This window comes from Hemicordylus capensis, chromosome 4, assembly GCF_027244095.1.
Source record: "Hemicordylus capensis ecotype Gifberg chromosome 4, rHemCap1.1.pri, whole genome shotgun sequence".
NCBI lineage: Eukaryota > Metazoa > Chordata > Lepidosauria > Squamata > Cordylidae > Hemicordylus > Hemicordylus capensis.
The window spans coordinates 317,541,114-317,561,014 of record NC_069660.1 but is presented as its reverse complement, the minus strand read 5'-3'; the positions used below and the strand labels follow the sequence as shown (position 1 = coordinate 317,561,014).

The 19,901-nt window shown below is 46.2% G+C and overlaps 1 protein-coding gene across 1 annotated transcript; it reads right to left on the bottom strand.

Annotated features, from left to right (window-relative positions):
- Positions 1–3,171: 3,171 nt before the first annotated feature.
- On the bottom strand, positions 3,172–18,582 carry THEM6 (thioesterase superfamily member 6). The gene is made up of 2 exons (XM_053247701.1): positions 17,538–18,582; positions 3,172–6,742 (listed from the first exon to the last, which is right to left on the bottom strand). Exons 1-2 carry the CDS (start codon positions 18,048–18,050, stop codon positions 6,629–6,631), a joined length of 627 nt encoding a protein of 208 aa, XP_053103676.1. The 5' UTR covers positions 18,051–18,582; the 3' UTR covers positions 3,172–6,628.
- Between the last annotated feature and the right edge of the window lie 1,319 nt (positions 18,583–19,901).

Below are 19,901 nucleotides of genomic sequence, written 5' to 3'. Positions count from 1 at the left end.
TTCACATTCCCAATGCCTTGTTTTGAATCTAATTGCTGCGATATAGAGCTAGGATGTCGTATATCCGGCGTGAAAGATTTGCTGTTTTTTCAGGTTGTTAGTTTCCATAAGACTGCTCCCCCTGCTGTTTACGTTTCGAATGCGACTTGCCTGAGTGGAGACATTTTGCTGCAGTTGAGCAGTTAGTCTGGAAAGCACCCTGGCTGGACGGCCAACTTGAACCAGTCCACAGCAACCTTGTGAAGAAACCTAGTGGCTTTTCCCAGACTGCTCAGCAAGCTTTATAGTTGGAACAAATATTTGAATTCAACCCTGTGTTTCCAGTATATTACGCTATCTGCATGGACAAATCTGCCCACAAAACCTCACCTTCTCTGACTTCTAGGACAGGAGTTGGCCCAATAAGGATAATTCTAGATGTTTTTGAATTTTCATTACTTTCCGTTTTCTTCAGAACTAACCCCCCAATATGGGTTTATATATAGGCGCCTTTGCACGTTTGGACTGGATTCGGAGGAAATGAATAAAGGTGATGACTGGCGTGACAGGTATGAGGAAAAGGTGAGAGAACCATGTGTGCTTAGCTTGCCCTGAAGAACAGAAGACTGGGACAGGGTGAAAGGAAATATATCTCCAACTGTCAATATGCAAAAGGTTTACCTTATCTGGTTTCATCTTATTTGCCAAAGACTCAAAAACTAACAATGGGATAGAATGTTAAGGCCTAGGAAAGACTTCCTTCTGCTCATAATGGCAGTTCTACAGTGAAATAACCTGCCAATGGAGATGGGAGGCCAGACAGAAATTTTTCAGGGTTGCTCCAAGTATACAGAATAATTTAGGATTTTATATTTTATGACAAAAAATAAAAGCTATTTTCTGATTTAAAGGCTGTTCAGGTAACACCTTAACAATACCTCAAAATGGGTTCTGGCATCATTAGCAGTCAAGGGATAAGGGGGGCAGGTTCACGTGTGCCTTCATACAGTATTTTGGTTGAAGGACAGGAAACAGAGGGTGGAAATAAATGGAGAGCTTTCACAATGGAGGGAAGTAGGAAGTGGGTCCCCTAGAGATCAGTACTGGGACCAGTGCTCTTTAACTTTTCCATAAACGATCTAGAAGGTAAGCAATGGCCAAGTTTGCAGATGATACCAAACTCTTTTGGGTAGTGAAATCCAAAACAGATTGTGAGGAGCTCCAAAAGGATCTCTCCAAACTGGGTGAGTGGGTGACAAAAGGCAAATGCGATCCAATGTAAGCAAGTGTCAAGTGGTGCATATTGGGGCAACCCCTCCCCCACAACTTCACATATACACTGATGTCAGTAACTAATCTCAGGGTTGTGATGGATAACTCATTGAAAGTGTTGACACAGTGTGAAAATAACCTTTCTATGCAAGTTGATCTAAGAGCTTAAATAGTCTGGTTTCACCTATTTAGTAGTGCATCTGGTGTATTGTATTAAGCACTACCTTAAAAAACCACACAATTTATTTCCCATCCTATCCCATAGGCTCAGGGCAATATCTCATGCAAACTGGAGCTCAGCAGTCTGAAAGTTAATTAAACAGATGGCATAAAAACATAAAAACAGCCCTGCTGGATCAGGCCCAAGACCCATCTAGTCCAGCATCCTGTTTCATACAGTGGCCCACCAGATGCTTTCAAGAACCTTACAGCCAGAGGTTGAAGGCTTGCCTCTCTCCTGCCGTTGCTCCCCTGCAACTGGTATTTAGAAGATCTTGTCTCTGAGGCTGGAGGTGGCCTATAGCCACCAGGCAAGTAGCCATTGATAGACCTCTGTGACTTTGTCTAAGTCCCTTTTAAAGCTGTCCAGGCTAGTGGCCATCACCACATCCTGTGGCAGAGAGTTCTGTAAGTTAATTATGAGCTGTGTGAAGAATGCAAAGTATGTGGCATCTTCTGCGGTTCAGTTTCTCATTTTATTTTAGCACCTTCCTGCCTTTTAGCATGAAGAGCCAAATTTGAGAGTCTAGCTGAGGATCTGGCAGGATGAGGCCCTCTCCCCTTTAGCACTTGCCATTTTTGTGTTACATTTACAGCCCCGCTTGTGTGAGTATGCAAAATGGGGTCATTCTGTTCCATAAGGGGAAGAGTGGGCTATCAAGTCAAATATAAAGAAATAAATGAAATAAAGCTGTCAATCTGGATCTGGGCAACACAGAGCACGAGTCAGTGTTCATAATTAATTGCTATTTCTCTCTCATTTCCAAAAACAGCAGCTTTGGGTGTCAAAGTTATATACTCTGAAAGAACACCTGTCTGTTGGGGAAATGCTTAACTGAACACTTCTTATTTGCAACACAAGGAGGCTCTACACACGATCCGTGCGTAGAACCTGGGAGGGTTCTGCAGGGAGATCAGCCTGCTCTCCCCACAGATGAGCAGCCGCTCGTTGCTGGGCAGTCGGATCGGCCGCCCACACAACTACTGGCTCCATCATGGAGCTGGAAGGGGCTGCAGGGATCGGGGGGCCCGTGGAAGTCTCAAGACGCGCCGCGCAAGTGTGCAGGGCATCCCGGGGAGCTGCGCCGTGGTGACTCACGATTGGGAAAACGGGGTTAGTGGAGCGCAAGCTTGTTTAAGGGGAGGGCTTCTTTGGTGGGCGAGCCACCAGAGAACCACTGGTCTCATCTACAAGCCTGGTGGTTCTCACGATGGGAGAAAACCAGGCTGCCCGGTTTTCTCCCATCGTGAAAACAGCCTCAAGGACTAGCTTCTATCTCCTCTTGACTGACAACATTTTAAATTCCATTGGGCAGGGACTGCTGCAGGATGGTGAGGGAGGAGGGGGAAATGGTTCAGGTTTTTGGCACAAAATAATGAGGTTATCCACCCATTTAAGAACTGTGTGCTACCTGGGTTTGGGAGCTGTGTGTGCTCCCGATTTTCAGTTGTGTGGAAGCAAGGTAGGAGGAAAACCTGGATACCTTTTCCTCCTACCTTGCTTCCATGCAATCACTTCTACGGAGGTTTTCCTCTTACCTTGCTTCCACACAACCGAAAATTGGGAGCACACACAGCTCCCAAACCCGGGTAAAACACAGTTCTTGATTGTGTGAATGACTTCAATGTCTCGTACCCAAATATGGGTATCAAGTGGGAGTTTGCGGCGTATTTCTGTGTAAAATAAATTTGTATTTCATCTTTCATTCCATGTATAACTCTTTATTGTCTTTAAATTTATAAAAACTACATTCGTTAACTAGGTCCAAATATAAATCTCTACAACCAGCAGGCTGAAGAATTCATTGTACATTCAGGATTCAACTAGGTATGATGGTAGCATGTTTATGTGTTTAAAAATATAGAGCTGCTCTGATGATGTCCTCTGCCCACAACTTACCTCCCTGCAACTTCTCTCCTTAGCACCTTTCTCCTCAGATGAGTTCTGATACCAAAAGGACCTGTTCCTCTGTCAGATAAAAAGGCTTAAGAAGAGATGCTGTAGGGAACTAAGCCATGGCTCTGGGAGTATTTTGCACTCCTCACGCGCACACTACTTTTGGTTTCAAATAGGACCCCTCATGCACCTCTTTTTGTGTGGTTGGGACAGTGCCATCATGTTTACATACAAAGAACTGCCACCATCATGTCTAATTTGATGAACAGGATCACCGAAGGTACAGCAAATCCCTCGATTTTCCAGAAGTCAACACAAGAGAAGCAGCAGCACAGCCTCCAAACAGATTAACAATGTCTACATTAAATTAAATCTTAAGGTGCATCCAAGCAAAACTTTCCTCTTGAATTTGATTTGGTGCTTCAATACAAATGAGGGAACTCAGTGAGGCAGATAACTGGGGGAAAACAACACGTAATTCTTTTGAGGACTCACCGTCAGTGCTGGTTTGATGCAGCCCATTCAGCTGGTTGGGGTACCAATGTTTTTATGGATGCAAATGAAAATGGATGTGAACGGATAGTTGCATCCTGGAATGCTTGACAATATTGCAATGTATACCAGGGTGCAACGCGCAGCATCTATGCAGCCATGCCTACTCCAAGCAATGCAGCTGCCCCTCATCCTCTGTGGCATTTCAAGGCATCATGAATTGTACCACAACCTGAGGGCGGGGGGGGGGGGGGGAACAAGCCTCCTCCTCTAATTTTTGCTGACATTTCCAAACATTTGAAAAGTGACCTTGCATGCTTAGGCCTTTATCTTCAAAAGCAGAGGTACAGTTTTTGTGAGGGCAGGAATTTCCCTTTGGCTAGCTCATTCCTAGTATCGGTGTGCATGGTTCCCCATTCATTTACAAGCACAGAGCTCTTTTATTTATTTGTACAAATTTGTATAAGTTCTTTAAGAGGCAGGATGTAAATATCTGAAATAAATATAAACGTTTTCCTTATTCTTAAAAATAAATGCATACGACAGGGAGGAGCAGGTTACTTGTGAATGCCCCCCCCCCGAAAGCACTGGTTGTTGTTTTTCTGTTTTCCAGTTCTTTCATATGGTCGCATAAGAAAGAGAGAGACAGAGAGAGGGGCGAGAGAGCAAGGCCTCCTGCATCAGCTAGGCTGGGACCAATGGCCATTCCGCAACTCCTTCCCCAGACTCATTTACACCTGTGGACAGGCCACTGGTCAGTATGCAACCATTATATATAAATGGTGTCAAAGTCTGTATCAGCTTATTTTCCTCTCCCCCAAACCTAGCCTATGTCCTTGCTTGCACTGTAGCTATTAGAAATAAGCTATTATTTTAGATTGCAAACTGCCTTGTGCACAGTGTTAGAAAAGCAGCATACCTATGCAAATAAATAATGATTACTATGCACATTTATGTGCACTTTTCATTTAACCCCCCCCACTCTTAAAGCAGTTTACCCAGCAAAAAAACCAAAATAAACAAACCAGAAGCATCAAAATTGCTGATAATATACCCCCTGTCCCCAAAGTTTTATATTTCTATTCTAACCCATTACATTTTTTTTACACATTTGAACCTATGGGCAAAAAAGTAGTCTGTTAACTCTCTTTTTAGCAGATACCCAGTTCCGTCTTTCTGGAGATACCAAAGGTATCTCTGAAGCCAACATAAAAATGCCCCCCCCCATAGTAAGCTTTGGACAAGCAATTATTCCAAGTTCCAGAAATAAAACCTGGCAGAGGTGACACCTTTCCTGCAGGAGCACACAGGCTTCCAAATAAATAAATAAATAAATAAATAAATAAACAAACCTTCTTCATACAGAATGGTTAAAAATTTGCTACCTTTCAGATCTGCCCAGTAAAGAATTCTGTGTAGATGGAAGGCTGGCAAATGCCTGTACCACATAGTATTGGATCAATAGAAGATATAATTTTGTCTGTTCTGTAACTCTTTTTCCAATACTTGTATTGCATGCCAACTCTGCTCTGATCAGAAGTCTATTTAATGCCAGAAGTTTGAAACGGGCAGAATTGTGCCTATTGAAAACCATCCCTGATTGAACCAGCATTATAGAAAACCACTGAAAAATGAAAATAATAAACAAATATTTCTCTCTAATAAACACCAAGGTCCTTTGAAGTCCCCTCTGCATGGACATTTCTCTTGATCTCAGTTCGCCACTCTTATTTATTGTATTTGTGTGGAATCAGAAATATGGGAGAAAATTCCCCAAGATGAAAGTCTTATGAAGCATGAATTAATTCTGTGCTTAATTTTTACACATAGGACAAGCGAGGACGGGCTGGTTCTGCTTTATCACACCAGAATAGGCTCATGTACATTTTTGGAACTGGATGTGTTAAATTATATTTCCATGCAAAAGACTCCTAATATAGAAATCTTTTAAACTCCCAGTCCAGTCCACATGTGTGGGGATATTCCTGGCATAGATTTGCACACATGCCGTTTAGGCTAATAGGTGTGTGCATATGTTTGTTTGGCTTTTGATGGATGCCAAATCTAAAGCAGCCACATGCCCTAGGTAGCAAAGCTCACACAGGTAATTGTGTGGGAACTGGAGATCAATCACTTTAGGTCAGTTTTGCAGATTCTTCCCAACACTGTACAACCCTAGGTTGCATTTAACACTTTGGTTTCTGCAGTACCCTGGATCTGTCAATTTGAAATCAAGAGGCTAAATGCAATTCTTGTAAATGCGATTCTCCTAAGTAACCAGGGCCATGATGCTCATTACAGAGTTACCAGGGTTTGCTTTCTTTTGAAGTGGACTCTACTCCAGCTTTGTCAAATTCATGTCAGGCTTAATGGCCTTATAGCGCAATCCTATCCCCCACTTAGACCCAGTGGGTGAAGATAGTATTGTGGAGCTTGAAGATAAACTGGCATGGGGGATCTATACCAGCACGGCACCCTAGCTGTGCTGGTATAACCATATGCCTATTTGGGTGGCTGCCAGTGTCACAGGACCATGACAGGACCACTGCTTCAGGATTCGCAATCCTTTGTGATTGACACTGTCCCTCTATGGGACGGCTTTGTTGCTGCTGAAGTTCTGAACAATGGGGGAGGGTCATCAGTGACTGCCTTGCAGCTGTACGGAAGCAGCAGCAGCAGCAGCAGCTCCATAACCTTTGCTTGTTCTGCTGAAGTGCAGGTCTGCTCCAGCACTGGATGAAGTAGTGGACAGGACGGAGAAATTTTGGATTAGTGGAGTTTGTTATTTTTCTGCAGTTCTCTCATGGCCTTCATTCTCTCGCTGCTGGCTTCATTGTATTTAAGCCAGTGCAGGACATCTTCAGGAAATTCCGGGGACTCTACCTGCAAGAAAACATAACTAAGATAAACATGGAAAAATCTCATATGTGATCAGAGGACCAGAAGTTAAAGCTGACACTCTGTGAAGCAAAGACATTGCAATCCAATTCTCAAAATCTTTAAATTTTGAGAATTGGATTTTAAGTTTTAAATGCATGTTTTAAAATGCATGATTAATGCATGAAATGCATTAAATCTAAATCTGAGAATAAGATTTCTTATTTAAAATGAAACTCCAGTTTCTGGTTGGTAAGTTTCAGATTTTGGTAGTTATGTTTGCCAAAATACACTTTGAATGGCAGAAACATTATTTCTGATCAGATTAATGTCTAGGGCTGACATCCCTAAAGACGAGGCTCAATACATTCAGACTAACACTGCACTAGTGCAAATATACTGCGCTGGTGAGTTCTGCCACTGAGTCAGGAGCTTGATGTCCAGACTAGTACAAAAGGGTACAGATTAAGCTGTGGCTCACCTCCTACTGTTGAGTTTAGTGTCTGCAAATCTGGCCCCTTCACTGGTTACCCCAACTTCTAGATCATTGATGAACAAGTTAAAGAGCACCAGTCCCAGTACAGATCCCTGGGGGCCCCCACTTCTTACTTCCCTCCATTGTGAAAACCCTCCATTTATCTCTACCCTCTGTCCTTCAACCAGTTACCAATCCACACATGAACTTGTCCCCTGATCCAAAGGTTAGTGAGGCAGGACCTGCCCTTTCAGAAGCCATGCTGGTTCTCCTTCAGCAAGTCCTTTTCTTCTATATGTTTATTAAAGTGGTTTAGATAGCAAAGTTATAAGAAAATAGTTCCCTGTCCTAGAAGAGCCCAAGTCTAAAAGAACCCAAACCAACCACAGGGTATACCCTGGAAAACAGTCACTGGAGGGGCTCTGCCCCGGGATTGGATAGTTGTTCTTTCCTTGCCTAGAGATGTACATCTTGTTGGGGTTGGTACAGTTGTTCTTTTCTTGACTAGAGCTGTACATATCAGGTGGTATAAAAATCTGACTGAATAAATAAATGTAAGAGAACACTTTGAAAGGTGCCTCTTTGCCCAGTTATCAAGCCATAAGTAACAAAGCAGCAGAAACAACAATCAATCAGAGACCAACAAACAAAACAACCGAAACTATTTTCTTTAAGCAGCAGAGAGACCAAAGGCTTGCTGAAAGAGGAGAGTCTTTAATTGGCAATGGAGCACTGGCAAAGAGGAAGCCACACAAAATTTTCCCCCACTCACAGAAGGATGTTTTACGCTCTGACCTGGAATGTTGCATGAAACTAAATACCGGACATCCAAACCTCATTTGATATCCTGGCTTGTTAACTACTTAGGATTTTCGCAAATCACAGATTCCTGCATCACTTCCAAGCACAACAGGAAAGGAAAATGAAGTTTATAACAGAACAGCAAATGGAAGCTTCCAATCTTTTCCCCTTGTTTGCAAGGGAGGAGCGTGAGGTTTGCTGTTATTTCTGGACCAAACCTATGTTCTCATAATATATTAAAGGTTGGCAAAACAACACTATTGCATCTGTGGACTAGGTAGGGTGGATCTTTGCATTATTGTTTGATGTATGCTCAACCAAGGAAGGCATCTATTGCAGATTTGTTATTGGTTATGTCTAATGATGATGATTTAAGCCAAAATGTTATCATTGACCTAAACAAGCAAAGTAGATTCAGAGAGAGTTGTTAAATTTGCAGTACATGCACAAAAGCTGAATTTCAAGTATGTTGATGCTAAGGTAACTATAGTTGCTACAGAGATAATAATATACATAGGTAGGATACAGCTTTTTAGCTTCTCTATACATGGTTATTAAAACACCTCCTGAACTGTTAATGTGTGTTGTGAAAAGGTTTACCAATTCTGTATATAGGTTGAAGCAATCATTTGATTATATATGGCAAATGGCACAAACATTGGCTGAAATGAGGATTGGAATTTATACACAATTTAACTGCATTTGATTTTAAAAGTGTCAAAGTAGAATTTTTTGTCTGCTCCATAAACAGTAAATATTTCCCCAGAAAGGTTTATGATTTCTCATCTCCATATGTGAACTGGTTCACTTAAAATGCTTTTGAATCCTGCAGCGTTGCATTTTTAGACCACATTGGCTTAAATAGGGAAAAGTCTGCTTATCTAGTTATCCATTTTAAAAAGGTTTATCTTGTTGAGTTGGCCCATACTGCAGGCTCTTGTGAAAGCTAGCAACGACACAATAACCTATATTGATCTGTATACTAAGAGCCACAGAACTTGTTTCACACATCCAAGAGATGTTTGGAGTTGTTTCTAAAACAGCTGTCCTCCCCCACTCCTTTGCTGCACGGCAAATCTCTTTGGAAGGTGGGAGAGCTTCATCAGCAGTTTGTGATGCAATTCTGGAGGCAGGAGGGTGGGGAGTACAAGGTGTGCCTAAATTGGCTCTTTGGAACCCACCAATTAAAGATGTAGTCATATGCACATAGGAAGCTGCCATATACTGAGTCAGACCATTGGCCTATCTAGCTCAGTATTGTCTTCACAGACTGGCAGTGGCTTCTCCAAGGTTGCAGGCAGGAATTTCTCTCAGCCCTTTCTTGGAGATGCTGCCAGGGAGGGAACTTGGGACCTAGATGCTCTTCTCAGAGCGGCTCCATCTCCTAAGGGGAATATCTTCCAGTGCTCACACATGTAAGGCTCTCCACACGAGCAGTGTGGAGACCCTTAGAGGGTTTTGCAGAGAGAGAGAGAGAGATTGGCCTGCTCTCCCCACAGATGAGCAGAGAACTGTCCTTGGGAGGCCAGATTGGGCACCCACACAATTACAAGTTCTGACCGGTGAGGGGTGGCGGGGATCAGGGACCACCTGGCCCCCAGAAATCCCAGGATTTCCATCCTCGGCTCCTACCGGCAGCTTGCTTGCAAACTCTCATGAGAGCTGTTACGCATGGGATTAGCTACGGGTACGCCTGAGAGAGAGAGAGAGAGAGAAAGAAAATTAGCAGTTGGCTTTTCCCTCTCTTTCTCGCTCTCTCTTTTTTTTGGAGGAGGGGTTTCGTTTCTTTTGTATGTCTCAAAAACAGGTTTAGAGTTGATTGGGTGTGGGGAAGTAGAGAAGGGAAGGTGGGAAAGTGCCCCCCTCTCTCTCCCTGGGGCTTTGCTCATCTTGAGCTGGGGAGGTCACTTGGAGGACTGTGGAGTATTTTATTTATGTATTACTTTTATATACTTCCCCATCCAAATGGCTCTGGGCGGTGCACAGCAGCAAAAACAAAACCTGCAAATCGGTCATTTTAAGAACAATCAATACAAAACATTTTTTAAACGTTTAAAACCATTAACAATGAAAACATTTAAAACAGTTTAAAAACAGCCGAGGACACAGGACAAAAGGTACTATTAACCACCCAGAGACGAAAGTTTGGAGCGGTGTACAAATTTGATTTGATTAGATGAATGAATGAATAAATAAATAAATAAAATATTGCAGGGACAATACTTGCAATCAGTTTGTGTTCACTTGTGATTTCCCTTTTCTGTGTTGCCTGGGTGTTCTTTTCTATTCTCCCCCTGCCCCCATTTTCTCCAATTCATATCCCATTGAAGCAATACATCTTTTTTGAGTTGTTAATACTGTTTCCTGAGTGCTCAGTGGGGAAAGAACGCCCCCCCCAATCCATCACATGCCTCCCAAGCCTTAGGTTGAAGAAACCACAATTTTCTAAAAAAATTTCCCAAGTCGTCACGTTACGGTTTCAGGTATTTGGAGAAACTGTGAGGGAGACAGGATCTTTTGTTCGATCCAGTCTAGTGAACCTTAAGGGTAAGGGGTCAGAAACCTCTTTCCAGGTTGTGAACAGGTGGTGGCAACAGAATAACAGCCAGGGCCCACCCAAAAGGTTCGGGGGGCGGGCCCTGAAAAACCCCAACCCATCACTACAAGAGGGGAAGGGAAAAAACATCCCACCAAGAAAAGAAAAAAGTATGTGGGTGAAGTGGGGTGAGAGTATCAGGCTCACGTCCCTGATCCTAGCAAGGAGTTTCTTGTGTGCAAATCCAGAATAGCTCAGGGTGATTTACTAACATGTTGCATTAGTGCAAGAACTAGTCTGGAACAGAGGTGAATCTATCTACATTAGCCAGGACTATTCTGGATGCTACCCAGTGCTCCAGTTTAGTTAATCAACCATTAAAGAAGGGTTCTAACCTCTCACATAAGATTGAGAAGATTAAGGCGGTAATGTCCATTCTATAAATAAAGTGCTTTTAAATTACTAAACAAATTTAGCCAGCAAATTTAAATTAAGGTGTGATCAAGGAGGCTCACTGGTTTGGGAGCATAATTCATTTCCCACTCACATTGTCTTCTAGAAATGGAGTCAACTAAGTATAAAAGAAAACTAAAGAAAGAGATTTTATAATCTTGTTGGGGCTCCAGTCATTTCTAATGAACCCAGAATAAGCTTCTTAACCTTGCTGCAGCTGCTGTCCTCCCCCACATCACACCCAAGAAAAGCAGATCTTTCTCAGATTGAAATCTAATATCATTCAAATTTACCATATACAGGAAGCCCTCGTTATCTGTGGTTTCAACAACTGTGGGCGGGTCTTACAGACCCAGTTTCTGTATCTGTGATATTAAAAACATAGGTGAAATTCGCCTATTTGTGGTTTTGCGTGTCTGGAAATGACTTCTGATGTCATTTCCAGCCACCATTTTACAGTACAGAGCCATTTTGTGGCTCTGGGGGGGAGGAGGGCAGATATTCACCCCAAATCCAGCTTATTGGGGGGGTTTGGGGGGCATTGCTGGAGACCTGAAGAGTAAAGTACTGTGCTTTTCTCCTCTTTCTGCCCCCCCCCTTGCTTTTCTGAAACAGAAAGTGCAAAATGGTAGTTCATACAATTGCATTTTCTATTCCAGATGATGGGCAAAAAATACAATGAAAACTTAAAATAATGTGAGGGCTTGGGGAAAATGAGAAAGGACAAAAATAAACCAGGCAGTGTACAGTGGGAGAAGAATAAAAATTAGAGATGTGCCCCAAACAGAGGGTGGGCAGAGATTTATTCTTCGACTGGATGTTGGATGGGGAGGTAAAGATAAAGTTGTGCTGTCGAGTCGGTGTCAACCCCTGGTGACCACAGAGCTCTGTGGCTGTCTTTGGTAGAATCCAGGAGGGGTTTCCCATGGCCATCTCCCACGCAGAATGAGACGATGCCTTTCAGCATCTTCCTAGATTGCTGCTGCCCGATAGAGGTGTTTCCCATAGTATGGGAGACATACCAGCGGGGATTCGAACTGGCAACCAATATTGCTCCCTAGGCAAGTTACTTCCCTGCTGCACCATTAGGTGGCTCTGGATGGGGAGGACCCACATCTAATTAAAAGGTTCTTTGCTTCAGCTGGATTAACAAAGGAATTGAGGTGGTCCATGTGAAGAATGCAGAATACTGCAAGGAACAAAAATGTGTAACTGGATGCCACCGTCCCTTGAAAGCCTCAGAAAATGTCCTTCACCTCCTGATGACATTTCTGAAAACAGTCAGACCATTTCCTCCCCAACAGAGATCCTATGCGCTCTCTTTAGTACACCCTCTTTGTGGAAATCTCAAATGCGACAATAAAAGCCCGTGGCAGGGGCGTAACTATACTAGGGCAAGGGGAGACAGTTGTCTGGGGACCCACTGCCGGGGGGGGGGCAGAGGCAGGTCACATGACTGACTCCCCCAGCCGTTCACCTGCCCGGGCTTCCTTCAGTTGTATTCATCCTCCGAAATTGATGGGAGTGTTAAGGCCAGGAGCTACCAGAACAGCATGTCTTTCTCTAGGACCATGAAATGACTTGCAGCGTCCACAATTTACAAAATTTAGGATGATGTTCTTTTGTGGCACATAGGTGCTACACACACACACACACACACACACACACACACACACACAGACAGTGCTTTTTGTTACCACTATTCGACCTCATTTAAGATTTCTTTACTTCGTGAGCTGAGCTTCAATGGGGGGGGGAGCATTTTAAAATCTTGTCTCTGGGCCCACTCCAACCTTGCTACGCCCCTGGCCCATGGTCTGCCTCCTTCATGAGGTGGGGAGTTGTGGGCCCTATGAACTCGCTTGATTTCTAATTTATATCCTTCAGGAAGGCAGAGAGTCAATGAAGGCAGAAACAATTCGAGCATTCACACAGCCCATGAATCCTGATATTATTTTTATGAGACCTCTTCTGCAGATCAGAAGAGGTCTTTGCACATAATGCTTTGTTTCCATTTTGCAGAGCCTAAATGACAGCATCCACTTTAATACTGTGGTCTTCATAAGAACATAAGAACAGCCCTGCTGGATCAGGCTCGAGGCCCATCTAGTCCAGCATCCTGTTTCGCACAGTGGCCCACCAGATGCTGCTGGAAGCCATAGGCAGGAATTGAGGGTATGTCCTCTCTCCTGCTGTTACTCCCCTGCAACTGGTACTCAGAGGCATCCTGCCTTGGAGGCTGGAGGTGGCCTATAGCCCTCTGACTAGTAGCCATTGACAGACCTCTCTTCTATGAAATTATCCAAACTCCTCTTAAAGCCATTCAGGTTTCGTTCAATATGAGAGATGCAGGCTTCCACCCTCGACACTCAGCAGTGTCTACCGACAATCACAACTGTAATTTTCATAGTCTCTAGCCATCTATCTCTTTTAACAGACCCAGGACTGTGGAGTCAGAATTTCCACCGGTGGGAGAGGGCAGGCCCAATGCTGAGGGAAAGCTTGGCTTGGAGCTTCCTGCACTTCCCTTCTCTCCACCACCCTTCTTTCCCCGCTCTTTATGGTGGTTAGGGCACCCTACTCAAACAGCGCAAGCGGGCTCTGATTAGATTAGAATTATCTCCCAGCCGGATGGCCCAACCCCAGCAAAGATCTGCTTCAGGCCTCCAGGAAAAGTCACTGGGACTTGTTGGTTCTGCTGGACCTCTTGGTGGTGTTCAATACCATCCACCATGGTATACTTCTGGACTGACTCTTGAGTATAGGGTTTGGAAGCACTGCTTTGGAGTGGCCTTGGTCTGTTCTGGAGGGAAGAGTCTAGAAGGTGGTGCTGGGAGAGTACTGCTTGGCCACTGGCCTGTGGGGTCCCGCAGGGTTTGGTCTTGTCCCCCATGCTGTTTAACATTTACATGAAACCGCTGGGAGAGGTCATCCAGAAACATGGATTGAGTTGTCAGCAATATGCGGATGACACTCAGCTCTGTCTCTCCTTGGCACCTGATGCTAGGGAGGCAGTGGATGTCCTGAATTGGGGGCTGGAGGCCGTGTTGGGTTGGATGTGGGCTAACAAACTGAGATTGAATCTGGGCAAGATGGAGGTACTGTTGGTCAGTAGGAGAGCCAATTGGGATGAGGAGATTCTACTGGTTCTGGATCCGGGTTGCATTCCCCTTGAAGGAGCAAGTACGCAGATTGGGGGTATTGCTGGGTCCAACTCTGCTTTTGGAAGCTCAGGTGGAGGCGGTGGCCAGGGGTGCCTTTGCATGGCTTTGGCTAGTGCACCGGCTGTGTCCCTTTCTTGAGAAGGCAGATCTGGCCACGGTTACCCACGCCTTAGTCATGTCATGGCTGGATTACTGTAACACACTCTATGAGCTCTAATGCTGCCCCTGAAGAATATTCAGAAGCTAGTGCAAAATGCGGCAGCTAGGATGTTATCTGGAGCTGCCCACTGGGACCATAATACCCCCATTTTGAAAGAGCTACATTGGCTGCCAATCTGTTTCTGGATCCAATTCAAGGTGCTGGTTTTGACCTTTAAAGCCCTAAATACTTTGAGCCCTGGATACCTGAGGGACTGCTTGCTCCCAAGGGTCTCTGCCTGCTCGACGAGGTCATCAGAGGGGCCCCCGTTCTGTGTGCCGACAATGAGGGAGGCTCTCCTGTCGTGTACGTGGGACAGGGCCTTCTCAGTTATTGCCCCCAGACGTTGGAATGCTCTCCCAGTGGGCCTCCACTCCCATCTCCATCTCAGTTTTTAGAAAGCAAGTCAAATCTTAGCTTTTTACCCAGGCTTTTAAATGAGTGGGCTTTTTTAATTTTTTTGCCTCTGCTTTGTATATAATTATGGTTACATTGTACATATTTTTAAAACTATTAATTAGATTTTTATTTTATATTCCATTTAAATTCTTATTGTGTAGTTTTTATGGTTTTATATTGTTTTAAATGTTTTGTAAACAGCCTTGAGATTATTTTAATGAAAGGCGGTATAAAAATGTGACAATAAATAAAAATAAAATTGCAGCAGGGGATGCTGGGAGTTGCAGCCCAGCAATATCTGAGGACCCAAGTTTTAGAACCCCATCTTAGCAGTTCTTGCTTCTCAGCCTCCAAGGCAAACTCTGGCACAAGAGCAGGTGAGTGAGGGTGTGTCAGGAGATCCACATAAGCCCACCAGGTGATTAATTCATCCCAATTAAGCTGCCCACCTTTGTTCTTGGTCCCTGATTGGATGTATTCCCACTTTCCTGCTAGTTAAGTGATGTGCTGATCAAAGTGACCTCTCTTTGCCCAATTCAACCTCCTCGCATTACTGGTTAGTCCATTCCTTCAGGGCATGGCTTGTTACGCAATGGAGGTGGGCATTTCTGCAATGCACTCCCCTGGCATCCCTAAATATTGCAAATGCCCCATCAGTGCAACAACTAGCAATTTGCATGGACAAAAACATACCATATTTATTTGTCATTAGATATTAGAAGGCTGTTGCCTTGCCACCTGAATTCTCCTTCCTTACACACAGAAAACTAGATTCTGGGAGGGCTACTTATGTGGAGCTCCAGGATTGGGCCCGATCTCGGCTCTGTGACGCCGGATAGCCCGAGATTTTTATCTGAGCTTATCCTGAGTTAGCAGAAATAACTACTGGCTACACAGACTGGACACAATTTCTGGCCTGCTGATTATACAGGAGAGCTTCCTGTGATATCCAGTCCTTCCTGGGTGCATCTGGAGCTCAGGTAGCGAGAACTCTGTGAAAGGTTGGAGGACAATGCCGAGAGGCTGTTTGTGGGATTGCTAGGTTGCATGTCCCACAGGCCCATTTCAGAGCACAGCCCTTTACGGCTGGTGCCAGCAACGTATCCCTGCACACGCCAGTTGCCACCTGATCTGAGGCCCTGCTGTCCAAAGCTTGTCAGACATTTATCAGGAGCAGGGCCTTTTTGCTCATGGCACCCACAGTATGGCACACTCCTCCACTGAAGGCCCCTTCTGTATTCCTTCTGGTGCAGAGAGAAAATGTGGCATTTTCATTGGGCTCTTGGAGAGGGCTGATGCTGTGTGAAGGGCCGTCAATTTTGACTGCTGGTTATTTGTATGTTATTGCCTTGTTTATTTGTTTATTTTTTACATTTGTATCCTGCTGTTCCTCCAGAGAGCCCAGAGCAGCGTACATGGTTATGTGTATCCATCCCCACAAGATAACTCTGTAAGGTGGGTTAGGCTGAGAGATAAGCAACTGGCCCAGAGTCACCCAGCGTGTTTCATGGCTGAATGGGGATCTGAACTGGATCTCCCCAGCTACCGCCCAAGCAGGAAACCCTGTTCCTTAAAGTTCCCTTTCCGATTTTCCTAAAACCCAACTGCGGTTCTGGCACACGCCTAGTTTTGCGTGTTCCAGGCATCATTGGGGAGTTGTGATCCCCCCCGGCTGAATGGTTGTGGTACTGGCTTCTGAATGGCTGGCGACCTCCTGGTTTCTTGGTTGGCTTTTTATCATACACATCAACTTGGTTTGTATGATAGGTCAGCCAAGAAGCGAGGAGGCCGCAAGCCAATCGGAAGCCAGTGCCCAAACCAGTCAGCCAGGGGGAAACACGCCTCCAAAATGGCGCCCGGCACAGCAGAAATGTCCCAAGCTCAATTTGTTGGAACCGTCACAACTGGTTGTTTTGACAGAACGTTCTGGGCATTTGTGTTCCGAGTCCGGAACGGAATACGAATCCTGTTCTGGGCTCAACCCCGGGGGCGTAACTACCATCAGGCAAGGGGAGGCAGTCATCTTGGGGCCCCACTGCCTGGAGGGGCCCCCCAGAGGCACATCACATGACTCCCCACCCGCCCATGTTGCACCTCCTATGAATTATGTTGAGTGTCTTGGAGATCGGCAGGAGCAAAAAAACCTAGATTCAATGTGAACTAGATATCCACCGTATTCATAATGGGGATGTGAGTGTGAGTGCACGATATATATTGTGTGCGTGTATATCAGCGAGGGGCCCATTTTTAAATCTTGTCTCTGGGCCCCCTCCAACCTCGCTACGCCCCAGCTCAACCCTATGGATTCAATAGGCCTTGGGCCTGATCCAGCAGGGCTGTTCTTACGTTCTTCGCATCTGGAGCAGCGCAGGTTGGGACCCCCTGCTCTCCTCCAGCACTCTGTGCCCACGACGCCCCACGGGCCCGATGTCTGTGCTTATTATTTAATTGTCTCAATACCTGGTTTTCAGGGTCGTAATTGTTTAATTGTTTTTTAAGTTGTTTTAAATTGGTATTTATATTTGTATCTCTGTTATAATTGTTTTTAATGTTTTCTGTTTTAATTGTAAAGCGCCCTGAGCCAGTTCCGACGGGCGGTATATCTATCTATCTAATCAATTTTATTATATATATATTTTTTCAATGTCTGGGCATTTCAGATCCGATCAGGATGGCTCAAGGCTCCTGGTGGCTGTCAGCCGCCTGGGCGCAGAGGTTTGGCCAGGGTGTCCCGGCGGGGGGGTGTCCCCCCGGCCGCCCTGCCGCCGCCTTACCTTCCTCCGGCACAGCTGCTCGACGGCCTTGCCCGGCGCGGCGCCCACCACGTGCTGCCGGACCAGCACCACGGCGCACACGAAGCCGTCGCGGGCGCTGACGAAGCGCTGCTCCAGCACGAAGGCCCGCTCGTCCCAGCCCAGCAGGCGGGTGTGGACCACGAAGCGCTCCAGCAGCCGCAGCGAGCGGCGGTAGCGGCAGCAGGAGGCGGCCAGCACCGAGTGGGCCCCCAGGGCCCGGATGGCCCGGAAGAGGCCGCAGCGCGTCAGGTGCACGCAGCGGGCCAGGTCGGCCTCGCGGAGGTAGCGGGCGTTGTTCATGTGGCCCAGGAAGTCCAGGTCCGAGGGCAGCACCAGGCCCCGGAAGGTCTGCTCCTCCAGCAGGTCCCAGGCGGTGGGCAGCAGGCACCGGGCGTACAGCAGGGTCAGGGGCATCCGCAGCAGGTACCAGCCGTCCAGCAGGGCGAAGAGGGCCCCGGCGGCCGCCCCCAGGGCCACCAGCAGCGCCTGCATTGCCCCGGCGGCCCGCGCGGGGCCAGGCCGGACCAGCCGTGCAAATGCCGGCTGCGGCCTCGCGCTCTCCTTGCTGCAATTGCAAGCCGGCTGGCAGCAACCACTTTGCAGTGCCCGGCGAGGGGGAGGAGGGAGCCCAGCTCAGAGGCAGTGCTACTGCCCCCCCTTGCTTTCCCGGCTGCTTGGTTACTTCTCCCCCCCCTTGCTTTCCCGGCTGCTTGGTTACTTCTCCCCCCCCTTGCTTTCCCGGCTGCTTGGTTTCTTCCTGCTCTAACCTGCCTGCCCCTCCCTGCGGCAGTTCCAGCTGCCTCTCCACCGCCCTGGATTCGCTGTCGTGGGTCTGGAGAGGCCGCCCCGGCTTGCAAGCTGCAGGGGAGACTTTGCAGGCGGGACAGGTTCAAAGCATTCACGGCGGGGCACAGAAGGTCAGCAATCAGCGCCTTCCCAGGAGTAGGTCGTGGCTGGCCGGCAGTTTGTTGGAAAACCAAGCAGCCCTCCTTTTCTAAGGCAAAAGGCCAAACCCTTTTCGTTAAAGGCATATAAATAGCGACGAAAGGTGCTGCTTTAGCGCCACCTGCCCGTCAAAGCGTGGATGTGCAGCTATTGGGTGCTTGTTTTTTAATTGGCGAAGAACTCCCAGAAAGGATTTTTTTTAAAAAAAGAAGCTATCCACAGTGCGCTCTCTCTCTTGAATGAATGAATGATGCACAAGCCTACCTGCTATCTTCGCAACACTTTATATCAACTGGGGAAGATGGGAGTTGTAGTCTAAGCACATCTTGGACCCCAAGGCTGGAAACCCCCCTCCCGCGGCTGTGAATTATGCAGATTTAGCAAATTTACATAAAGTTGGCTCTTTTTTTTTATACATATATATTAACTTGGCTTCTCCTTTCTTCAGTGGGAAGGAGTAGGGCACTGAAGTGGAGAGCTGGTCTTGTGGCAGAAAGCATGACTTGTCCCCTTAGCTAAGCAGGGTCTGCCCTGGTTGCATATGAATGGGAGACTAGATGTGTCTCCAGGCAGCGTCTCCAGGATAGGGCTGAGAGAGATTCCTGCCTGCAACCTTGGAGAAGCCACTGCCAGTCTGTGAAGACAATCCTGAGCAAGATGGACCGATAGGTCTGACTCAGTGAGGCTATTCCCACAAGCAGCAACAATCAGGCTAGGAGAGCCTAGCCTGATTTTTGCTGCTCATGTAAACCACTGGGCTCACAGGCGAACCCGGTGGCTTACAAGCAGCTAGCCTGCTTAGGTAGCCCGCCCCTTAAATCGGGTTTGCGGAGTGAGCGCTTTGCAAACCCGGTTTTTAAAATCATGAGCAGCCATGTTGCGGCTCCGTGCCGCTGCTACTCACGAGTAGACTCCCCCCCCGCCACTGACTGGGAGGCTGAAAAGCAGCCTCCTGGCTCGGGGGTCTCTCCAGCATGCCCTGCGCGCTTGTGCAGAGCATGCTGGAGCTTCCGGGGGCCGCTCCATTATGGGGGCCACTTTTATAGTGGTTTTTGAATTTAAATTAAATAGAGATTATTTTTATATTCATATTAATAGCTCTACATTTGTATTTTCATTGTGTATTGTTTTTAACCATATGTTGTAAACTTCTGTGAGATTTTAATGAAAAGCAGTATATAAATAGAACAATAAATAAAATAAAATAAATACATGGAAGTGCAGTAAGATATTCCCCTTAGGGGATGGGGCCATAACTCCGTAGAAGAGCATCTGCATGTCTGCATGGACAAAGGTCCAGGTTCACTCCCTGGCAGCATCTACATGGAGGTTAGGGAACAACTTTGCTGTGAAAAACCTTGGAGAGTTGGTGTCAGGCAGAACAGAACCCCACTGCGC

Bases quoted from the DNA above. Each gene is read 5' to 3' on its own strand.
- THEM6 (XM_053247701.1), bottom strand. From the start codon at position 18,050: ATGCAGGCGCTGCTGGTGGCCCTGGGGGCGGCCGCCGGGGCCCTCTTC. The intron at 6,743-17,537 runs GTAAGGCGGCGG...GTTTTCTTGCAG, and splicing joins AGCAGCTGTGCCGGAGGAAG to GTAGAGTCCCCGGAATTTCC.